This window comes from Tachysurus vachellii, chromosome 5, assembly GCF_030014155.1.
Source record: "Tachysurus vachellii isolate PV-2020 chromosome 5, HZAU_Pvac_v1, whole genome shotgun sequence".
In the NCBI taxonomy this organism is placed as follows: domain Eukaryota; kingdom Metazoa; phylum Chordata; class Actinopteri; order Siluriformes; family Bagridae; genus Tachysurus; species Tachysurus vachellii.
In genome coordinates, this window is record NC_083464.1 from 29,727,871 (window position 1) to 29,737,957 (window position 10,087).

At 40.2% G+C, this 10,087-nt stretch overlaps 2 protein-coding genes across 3 annotated transcripts in view; one reads left to right on the forward strand and one right to left on the reverse strand.

The window, feature by feature from the left end:
• adamtsl4 (ADAMTS-like 4) overlaps positions 1-6,183 on the forward strand; it is a 47,041-nt gene extending 40,858 nt beyond the window's left edge. For both annotated transcript variants that reach the window (XM_060871021.1, XM_060871022.1), the window contains exons 10-17: positions 398-610; positions 956-1,085; positions 1,168-1,372; positions 1,490-1,663; positions 1,780-1,941; positions 3,013-3,192; positions 3,508-3,652; positions 4,050-6,183. In XM_060871021.1, coding sequence (XP_060727004.1) covers positions 398-610; positions 956-1,085; positions 1,168-1,372; positions 1,490-1,663; positions 1,780-1,941; positions 3,013-3,192; positions 3,508-3,652; positions 4,050-4,180 — 1,340 coding nt within the window. In that variant the 3' untranslated portion in view covers positions 4,181-6,183. The remainder of the gene's footprint in view (positions 1-397; positions 611-955; positions 1,086-1,167; positions 1,373-1,489; positions 1,664-1,779; positions 1,942-3,012; positions 3,193-3,507; positions 3,653-4,049) is intronic.
• Positions 6,184-6,285: 102 nt separating this feature from the next.
• On the reverse strand, positions 6,286-9,123 carry LOC132846348 (girdin-like). The gene is made up of 8 exons (XM_060871023.1): positions 9,063-9,123; positions 8,490-8,636; positions 8,276-8,359; positions 7,947-8,111; positions 7,389-7,472; positions 7,121-7,291; positions 6,910-7,002; positions 6,286-6,792 (listed from the first exon to the last, which is right to left on the reverse strand). The coding sequence occupies exons 1-8, from the start codon at positions 9,114-9,116 to the stop codon at positions 6,757-6,759; spliced, it is 834 nt and encodes a 277-aa protein (XP_060727006.1). The 5' UTR covers positions 9,117-9,123; the 3' UTR covers positions 6,286-6,756.
• Between the last annotated feature and the right edge of the window lie 964 nt (positions 9,124-10,087).

A 10,087-nucleotide genomic window follows, 5' to 3' on the forward strand; every position in this document is an offset into this window, starting at 1 on the left:
GCGTACATCTGGTCTTAACTAGCTAATTATGTGCATCAGCTCTTCAAAATTAGCTTGCTAAATCTCTCTCTCTCTCTCTCTCTCTCTCTCTCTCTCTTCTTCGTATTTATACAGATATTTCTGGAAAATCAGTTAGCAATGTAGAAGATGTATCACCTCAGTTCTGCCTGAATTGTGTTCAGAAAGCTAGCAGGATTATGAACTTTCATTGCTGCATTAGTGCCAAGTGAATATCTGGGCATCTTGTTGCAGTAGTTGCTAGAGTCTAGAGTAGCCTGTCTATTGTAAATACAGTGGAAAGACACTAAAGTGTAACGGGATTAGCGGAAAATATTAAAACTATTCGGTTAAGATTTATGTTTGTATATTTCGAAAACATCAGTGTTTTCTCTCGCAGGTGCTGTAGTAGGATTGGAGAACTCCGCCTCTTCTCCCATTTCCGCTTCGTCTTTGTCTGATAGGTGGATACCGGAGAGGCCCCGCACCCACAACTCTGGGCCTAATCGTAATGCAAGGATCCCTCCAAGGACTGACCTCCCACTGGATAATCACAGTCCGTTTGTGTGGAGGCTGGGTCAGCTTAGTGAGTGTTCTGCTACCTGTGGCAAAGGTCAGTGTGTCACTTATCAGTTTCTCGAGTTTGAGGTTAAATTTTCTAGATTTCAGTGTTAGACTTTTGTGTCTTCATGAATAATTTTGCAGCATTTCTGAAACACTGGGAGACTTTCCTCTGACTGGTGCACACACACGCGCACATGCCAAATTGTCTGAATAACAGCTTTGTGCATAACATACGAATGATTATAGAGTCGTTATACTGTTTTCTTTGTGTGTGTGTGTGTGTGCTCCAGGTCTGTTTCTGATTAACCGTACTCAAATGTCTGTTTTTGTTGTATCTTGTCTGCCCACTAGTGGTGGAAACGAGTATTACACATAATCTGAATTGTGTGTATAGGTTCCCATCACAGAGAGGTGTTGTGTGTGAACAGACACACTAATGAAGAAGTGCATGAGAGGAGATGTGACTCAGCTTTGAAGCCAGCTGCAGAGGAGGAGCTGTGTAACGTCCATCCCTGCCCACCATAGTGAGCTGCTCTGTTGTATATTTAGGATTATATTGTTGATTATTTATGGCTGTTGATATGTAACGTGTGTGCGTGTGCACAGTTGGGAGGCTGGAGCGTGGTCCGAATGCAGTGTGTCATGTGGGTGGGGTCTGCAGCACCGCCAGCTCCAGTGCAGGCAGAATTTCTCCAGTCGCTCCACGCGGGTCCACCCAGAGCGCTGCCATGGTCTCACACAGCCAGACACCACACAGGCCTGCCACACACACTCCTGCTCCCACTGGCAGATCACCTCTAACTGGAGCTCCGTGAGTCACACACACACATAAACACTCTCCTGCTACCACTGGCAGATCACCTCCAACTAGAGTGCCATGAGTCTCTCACACACACATACTATTGTGTATATTTTGCATGCTACTCAGTGTTCAGTGGACTGCGGGGCTGGTAAAAGGACCCGGAACGTCCGCTGCGTTAGTGACCACGGCGATGTGGTGAATGACCGTGAATGTAACACCAGGCTCCTCCCACAAATAAGTGAAGACTGTCATATGGGGCCCTGTGTCTCCAACTGGTACATCTCTGACTGGACAGACACAGTGAGTGCTGTACAAACAGAACTGGTGCAATCTGTTTCTAACAAGTCTGAAGGTTTTAAATGTTTGTTAATGTGTATGTGTGTGTGTGTGTGTGTGTGTGTGTGTGTGTGTGTCAGTGCTCTGTCTCATGTGGTCCAGGTGTGCAGAAGCGTGATGTGGTGTGTGTGTCGAATGGAGCTGATGGCGAGTGTGTGAAGGAGAAACCGGCTGAAATGAAGGCGTGTAACTCGGGACCCTGTGTGGCACACACACACTGGTTCGCTGGACCATGGGGACAGGTGAGAAACCGGATGTGTATGTGTATATTCAGGGTTTCCGCGGGGTCATAAAAAGTCATAAATTTAACAATAAGAATTTAAGGCCATAAAAAGACATAAAAACGTCCAGATTTTCCATACAAGGTCATAAAAATCATGTAACCACGTCTTAAATTGATATGCTCATCCATTAATTTGTTCTTCAATCAAAATGCGCTCACGGCGGCAATGGCATTCATTTGTTTCGCCTGTTGTAGTTCTGTATGAGGAATCTGGGTGGTATCACACTGGTATCACAGCGTTCCAGAACTACAAGGTCCATGCGGCAGCATACAGACTTGTCGGAAGGACTTTCACAGAAACCCGCGCGAACTCCGAACATACTGTATCATACACTGCTTAGTTTAATTGAAATCATCCTGGCTATCACAATGGGAAAATGTACCTTTAACGATCTGTGGCTCGAAGACGGTGCGTTTAATAGCTGGCTCAAGCCCATCGCTAACAATCGGTATCAAGCCTATTGCACTCTGTGTAAGAAGACGTTGAAGCTGTCTAGTTGAGGCATAAAAGCCTTGAAGTCGCATGCAAAGTCGGAAAAGCATATCGTTGCTGTAAAAGGCCTGCAGCGGGTGCAGGCGATCCGTCAGTTTTGTTCGGCTCCGTCACTAACGTTACCCGGTCAAGTACAGCACGGGATTCCGTTTCTGTCGTAATTCGTGTAGGTCATAAATTCAAATCATAATGGTCATAAAAAGGTCTTAAAAAGTCTTAAATTTGACTGATAAAACCCTGCAGAAACCCTGATATTTGGGAAGGGTTATAAGACGATCTCCAACAAACCCCTGTGTTCTGTATTTAGAGGCATAGTCAAAAGACTTGATGATTCACTAATCTTGTGTGTTTTATTAGTAACCCGGCTGCTAATTACTCTCTTAATGATTGTGGAAGTAGGAATTGTTTCACACCTGTTTTCTGAATATCGGTTTACATTTGGGGTAAAAAATGACACCAAATCCATTTTTTGTATAAGCCTAAGGTTATTTTATTGTTCCTGCAGTGTGTAACTGTGTGTGTGTGTGTGTTATACAGTGCAGCGCTCCATGTGGGAACGGAACCCAGCGCAGAGACGTGATCTGTGTGCAGAAGCTGGGAAGTGACTTCGGCGTGATGCCAGCTAGCGAATGTGCACACCTGGAAAAACCATCCCCCATTCAGACATGTGAAGTGGAACCGTGTAAAGCACAGTGGTTCACCACGGAGTGGAGTGCGGTGAGGACGGGGGCAGAAAACGAGGGGAAACACGAGAGAAAAGGGGAAATGAAAAGATCGAGGAAGTGAAGGAAAGTTCAAGGAAGCATGAAGTGTGAGGAAGAAGAAAAAATAGTAGAAAGTGTGGATAGAGGGAAAGGAAAACAGGAAATAAAGGGAGAGAACCAAAAGAGTAAAACACGTAGAGAAAACTAGTGTTCAAGATTATCAGCTCCATCTCAAATCAGCTTCCTGTTCACTATTCCAGCTCACTATAAAGGGTGGAACAGAGCAGGAGGTTGTCCCTCTGTATCATCTTTCCATCCTTTCTTGCAGTGTTCAAAGTCGTGTGGTGATGGAGTACAGACTCGAGATGTTCGCTGTCTGACGCTGGATAAACAGCTAGCTTCAACTTGTGACTCCGCCCACAGACCACACCCAGAGCAGCCCTGTAACCCCGCCCCCTGCAGCCCCTCTCTAGGTGCGTGTTATGTTTGATGTTCAGATTGTCAGATTCTTTTTTTTTTTTTTTTTTTTTACAATTTTTTTCTGTCTCTCTGTTCTTTCCATCTGTTCTGTTCCTTGTATTATCTTTTCACCCCATTCTTTCCCTCTTTTTTTTTCTCCTTCTTTTTGTCTTTGTCCATTTTTTGATTTTTCCATCATTATTTCTCTTCCTTTTCAATTCCATCCCACCCTCTTGTCTTTCACACTTTCTCTTCTTTCTCCCCCCCTCTCATTCCGATTCTCTTTTGTCTTCTCCTTTTCTGTCACTTTCTCTGTCTCCCTTTTCCAATCCATTGCACTCCTTTCTCTTCTTTCTTTCTACCTTCTCATGTCTCCATTCTTTTTTTACTCACCCACTCTTCTCTTGACAGATGAGAGCTGTAAGGACAAGCGCTCCAACTGTCTGATGGTGGTCCAGGCTCGGCTCTGCGTTTACACCTACTACAAGACGGCCTGCTGCGCCTCCTGCACTCAGAGTGCTCAGAGAGCCAAACGACACTGACCCTGCCCAGGGTCAAAGGTCAACGGCAGGGCACCCAGTTCCCTGGCAACTCGCATCATAGACTGACATCAGTCTAAATCGAAGAAGCGACTTCCAATATTTCAGCACCTCTGTCTTGCTGCGGTTCCGTCATTCATGATTATCCTTGCCTACACCCCTCCCCCCCACCACCACCCACTAGCTCCCTAGCTACAAAAGAAATGCCCACAATCTCTTCCCACATGCAGCAAATCACCCGAGACATGTGACCATGTCTCAGGACACTGCACGTCCAAATGAAATTCAAATTTAATGACAAATGCAACATGATGCTAAACATGGTGCTTAAATTCCATGATGCTAATCTGGTGGCCCTTCATTTTTAGGCAAATTAGCATCATAGCTCCAGCGTAAACATGGAAATTGTGTGCATTTCTTTTCTCACCTATTTTTTATTTTATTTTTTTTGGCTTTTTCTCAAAGTGAGAACTTTTTTAAATCCATTATATGCTTGTTTTGTTTTAAAAGCACTAGAATTTCCCGTTTCTATGGCAACCCCAATGCCAATCTAAACCTACAATGATGAAGGTACCTTTAATAAGGAACAGATTCATCAGTTCACCTGCTTTTGTTCACATTCCTGTGCTTCATAGGGTGCCAATATTTTCTTTTCCGTAAATCCACTTGTGGACATATAGTGCACTATGTTCGGCGTCTTTTTTTCACAGCCTATGAAATAAATACAGATATATGAGTGTGACATGAAATGTTGAAATGTTTTATATAGTGCACTTTAAGTATAGGATTTAAAAAAAAAGGTAATAACACCCTCACACCTTCCACCATGTAGTGCACGGTGTGGAATATTTGCTCTGCTTTAATATATTAGTGCACGTTATATCAAAAGTAAGAGCCCACTTCCTGAGTAGTGTACTAAATAGGGTACTAGTATCATTACTCCCTGGATAAGTGTACTACATTCCAAATGGACTACACAGAGATATTAGCTCTGCCAAACATATAAATAAAATATATTACAATATGGGCCCCTTGACATAGTCATTACCCTCTATGTAGTGCATTATATGTCCACAAGACAATCATTTCTGATTCAGATCATTACTTCCTGAATAAGTGCACTTCATAATTAACATTGCAACCTGTTTAGTGCACTACGTAATGTCAATGCATTTGGGATTCTTTTATACCAGCTAACTCAGTTTATTTACTATGGCTGAATGCCAAATAACACCGTATTCACTGTATGAGTGCACTACCTAGGGTGTGAAATAATACAGCATTAATAATGCATTCACTACATCCTATGTAGTCTACTAAAAAAACATTTGAGACTTAAATATGTCTCAGTGCAACGCAAAGCCATTCTCTCTCTCTCACACACACACACATACAAAATCTTATGTGAAATGTGTTTTAAATGCACCCTTAAATATGAAGGAGTGCGAGAGCAGAAATGATTGTGATTGGTTGTCTGGTGTGTGGATAATAAGAGGTAAGACAATAGGATTTAAAGCTTGTTTTTTTTGTTTTGTTTTATAATTTAGCCATATTGCTAACTTCAGAAGTGCTTTAAAGCATCAAGCCAAACATGATTCTGTGTGTGTGTGTGTGAGAAAAGTGAAATACAAAACAATGTGTTAATGTACATACTTTTTTGTATGTGTATAGTTCCATAATCAAATATTATCAACTAGGAGCTGAAATATACTTTTTTATATATATATATATATATATATATATATATATATATATATATATATATATATATATATATATATATATATATAAAAATAAATAGATAATTATTTATCAAGAAATATCGATATAATTTATTTCGTGAAACGAAGCATATGTTGTTATCTTATGAGGTTTAAGAACAAATTATGATTGTAAAATAGTGATTTTTTGTTTTTGTCATTATAAAAGATGCAAATGTGTGTTTAATGCCATTACAGTGCTGCAGAATAAAGAAAACTGCAATGATCAGATTCGGTCACTAATGAGTTGTGTCCTGAATTGTAATATGTTGGATGGATGGGGTGCTACACCATTGCTTCCTACCAGGATACAGGACCGGATCAATCAGGTGTTCTTTCTCCTGCTCCATCTAAACTGCCCTATGTCCTAATGGTTAGAGAGTCTGACTCGTAACGCGAAGGTTGTGGGGTTCGAGTCTCAGGGCCCCCCCAACTGCTCCCCGGGCGCCACAGCATAAATGGCTGCCCACTTCTCCGGGTGTGTGTGTTCACTGCTGTGTGTGTGCACTTTGGATGGGTTAAATGCAGAGAACGAATTCTGAGTATGGGTCACCGTACTTAGCTGTATGTCACGGCACTTTCACTTTTTCACTTTCACTTTTAATGTTAATAAAGTATTGTCAAGAAAGTAAGAATGGGGCCATGAAAATGGATTTGAGAAAAAACGTCTTTGGAGTAAAAATCAAGCTGATTCAATAACATTCATTATTTTCTTTCTTTCTTTGTCCTCTGTGACTGTCGGCATTTCACTCTGTCATTATTTTTCACTCGCAAGGACGAGAGGCACAGAGTTACTCCTGGATACTGCCCACAGTGGCATTAGAGAAGAACCACTTCGTCCTCTTTGTAATAGTTCTGTGAAAATACAGAGTTAATATAGCAATCAGGTTATCATAATGGAATGTGTGTGTGTGTGTAGCCCTGTATTTACTGACTCACACCCAGCACATGGTGTACTACAGCAGGACTTACCATTAGGAACGTATTGCACTGTGTTACAGACTCCAGCATCCTTTTGTACCTCATCTTCAGAATATTGTGAACCTGCATTAGTTGTTCGTTCTCCTAAAACACAACCAATGAACAGAAGAGTATTTTACACAATGTACTTAAAACATTGTTCATGTACGTGTACCCTGTGGTTCTCTTCATCTCCCATCCCATTTCCTCATTACTCACTTACCTGCTTTACAGCGTCATACTTCCTCTCAGAATCAGAGAGCATTTCCTCCAGCTCCTTCACTGAGTGTCGCAGTACACACACTTGGTCACACAGGTTAACTCTCTCTTGGTCCAACATAAAATTGATCTTTGTCACGTTCCTGAGCTTAGACTGAATTTCAGTCAGAGACGTCTGTAAGCATAACAACCAGAGCTTGTTGGCTTTTAATTCTATACAAGCAATCAGATGCTTTTTAAAAAATTGGTTCATCACTCATGAAAATACTTACTACAAGTATCTCTTCATTGTGCGTTAAATTTGGACCGAGCTCCAAAGTTTTAAAAGTTTCAGCTCCCAAGTCTTGCACCTGCTTCTAAAACAGTCAGAGAGAAGATGAGGTTTAAACTTTACTGCTTAATGTTCACATTTACACTACTAATCGTTAATCTTAATGGATCGTAATGTCCAGTTCCAACTACACGGTTTATAGGAAACATTCGAAAATTCAGTGCAGCATCAGCTTCAGGATGTGTTCATTTTCAGGGTCTGTGCATTTGAGCAAGGCTGTTAACCCTCGTTAAGCCTAGTGTTAAGCCTAGTGGTTAAGGTGTTGGACTTCTGATCGGAAGGTCATGAGTTCGAATCCCAGGTCCAACAAGCTGCCACTGCAGGGCCCCTGAGGTTTCTTAGATCGCAGCACTTATATTGTTCATGTTACTTTTTTATTATGAAAGCTGATGGAGCTACCAGAGTATACACACATTCTAGTTCTATGGTGTTCATGTTGTAACTCCTCATACAACATGAACATCATGAAACTGCTTAATGCAATGATGTTCTCACTAACATTTTTTCCAGCAAATATCCTCTGTGCTTCAGTTAATTCTTGCTTTAGTTGATGCATGGAGCACCGCAGTGTACTCATCTGAGAGAGGAGGTCAATGTTCTCATTCTCTATCCTAGCCCTGGACTCCATCGCTTGAGCCAGACAGAGCTTCTCTTGCTCACGCTCCTAAAACACAGCCATGGAAGTAAGCAAATGTTATTTATTATTTAATAAATTAAAATAATAAATATATTAATATTTATTAATTACTTCAGAAATGACTCACTCGTCTACAATTTGCCTAGGAAAATGTGTATTAAATAGATAAGAGAGGTGGAAAGGGAACATACCTTTAGTAACTCATTGTACTTTCTCTCCATCCTGCTGTAGTGCACCTTCATGTTTTTGTGTGCCTGAGCAACTTTCTTATGTTTCTAAAATACAGGTATATTAATCGTTTGGGTTTTTTCAGCTATCCCATCAGTGTCAGATAGTTAAGTTCATCAGTTTGTAATCAGCTGCTTAATAAGCAAAATAGAAAATGAATGGTTCTTTCTCACTCACCCTCCTGAGGTATCTATAGCCTTTCTGGTTCTGAGAGAAGTGTTCTCCCGGTTCCTCTCTGACTGCCATGTAGGAGGTGTTTATGTTTAACTCACTCTTCAGCTCCATCACCTTCTTATACATCCCCTCGAGTCCATACAAAGGGTCCTGGGAAAGTGAACAAAGCTTGTTGGTTTTATTTACTTCTGCACATTTTTAGACATCATTCGCCAGATAACAAAACAGTGTTGTTCATTTTACTGTATAGACACCAAAGACACTGAAGCAGACACAGGTCCCAGATCTCTTTTAGCAAAACAGTGTAGCTTCAGTAATCATGATCAGTGAACCAGTGTATATTAAACACCTTAAAACCAGACGTGAGCTCTCAGCATGTATGTACTGTCAATAACCACTTACGCATATATTTTAAATACAGAATCTAGCAAACTTTCCATTAAAAATGTTAATGAGTGACAATGGGTCTCATTAGTCTCCAGCTCCAGAGCTATAACATATTATATTTTATATATTCTTCTTTTTTTATTTTATGATGTCTTGAATCTTGTATGTGATTGTGCTTTTAGGGATTACCTCAGGGTCGTTACTACAGACTCCAGCCTCTAAAAACAAGGAGCTGGGATCCATCAAGGAAAAGTCTACAGTCTGCACTGGAGCTAAACACAAAATAAATACATTAATAATAATAATAAATAACAAATAATAATGATGCAAAGATATTACATGTACCTGTATGGACAGAAATAACCTATATATGACATAAAAACGTAGGAAAAATAAAAAAGCTAGAGAGAGAGAGACAGACAGATATATATAAAGAGACAGATAGAGAGAGAAACAGAAAGAGAGACAGAGAGAGGGACAGACAGACATATATACAGTATAGAGAGACAGATAGAGAGAGAGAGAGAGAGAAACAGATAGATAGATAGATAGATAGATAGATAGATAGATAGATAGATAGATAGATAGATAGATAGATAGATAGAGACAGAGAGACTTTTTTTTACTTTTTACAAAACTTTATTTACACAAGTCACATATCATAAAAATTCAGGGTGGCTTAAATAAATAAATAAATAAATAAATACGTGTTAAGATGGTTTCATAATTGAGTAAAACATGAGTGATTAGTTTAATTCTGGTTTAGTTCTCCGTCCTCAACAGAGCACAAAGCATTCTCCCAATACCACACACAACACATCCACATCATTCATAATTTTGTAAAAATGAAAATCAAATAAAACTCTTGACTTTATCAGCCTTTTTAACGTTTGTGGCCTCACAGTCAGTGTTCTGTGCAATTTGGTTTTTGGTTTTTCCGGCTCAGGTATATTGCCATCTTTGCTTGACCGAGGATAAAGTTAACCAGTTGGCACCTGATCCTGTGTTTCCTAATGTATTTAAAACCAAAAATAAAAAACTGAACAGTAAAATAAACATAAAACGACCTTAAAATGCTCCGTAAAAACACAAACAGTGACTGCAACCTGCAGCAGTGAATAAAGGCATGAAAAATTCTCTCTGTGAACAAAAAGGACAGTCATGTGCAACATCAGGGTTTAAAACAGAAATAAAAGAGTTCACAGAGATAATAC

Excerpts from the sequence above, each read along its gene's own strand:
- LOC132846348 (XM_060871023.1), bottom strand. The coding sequence starts at position 9,116 with ATGGATCCCAGCTCCTTGTTTTTAGAGGCTGGAGTCTGTAGTAACGAC. Across the intron at positions 8,112-8,275 it reads AGTACAATGAGTTACTAAAG|GAGCGTGAGCAAGAGAAGCT; the intron begins GTATGTTCCCTT and ends GCTGTGTTTTAG. Across the intron at positions 7,292-7,388 it reads ACAATGAAGAGATACTTGTA|ACGTCTCTGACTGAAATTCA; the intron begins GTAAGTATTTTC and ends TTATGCTTACAG.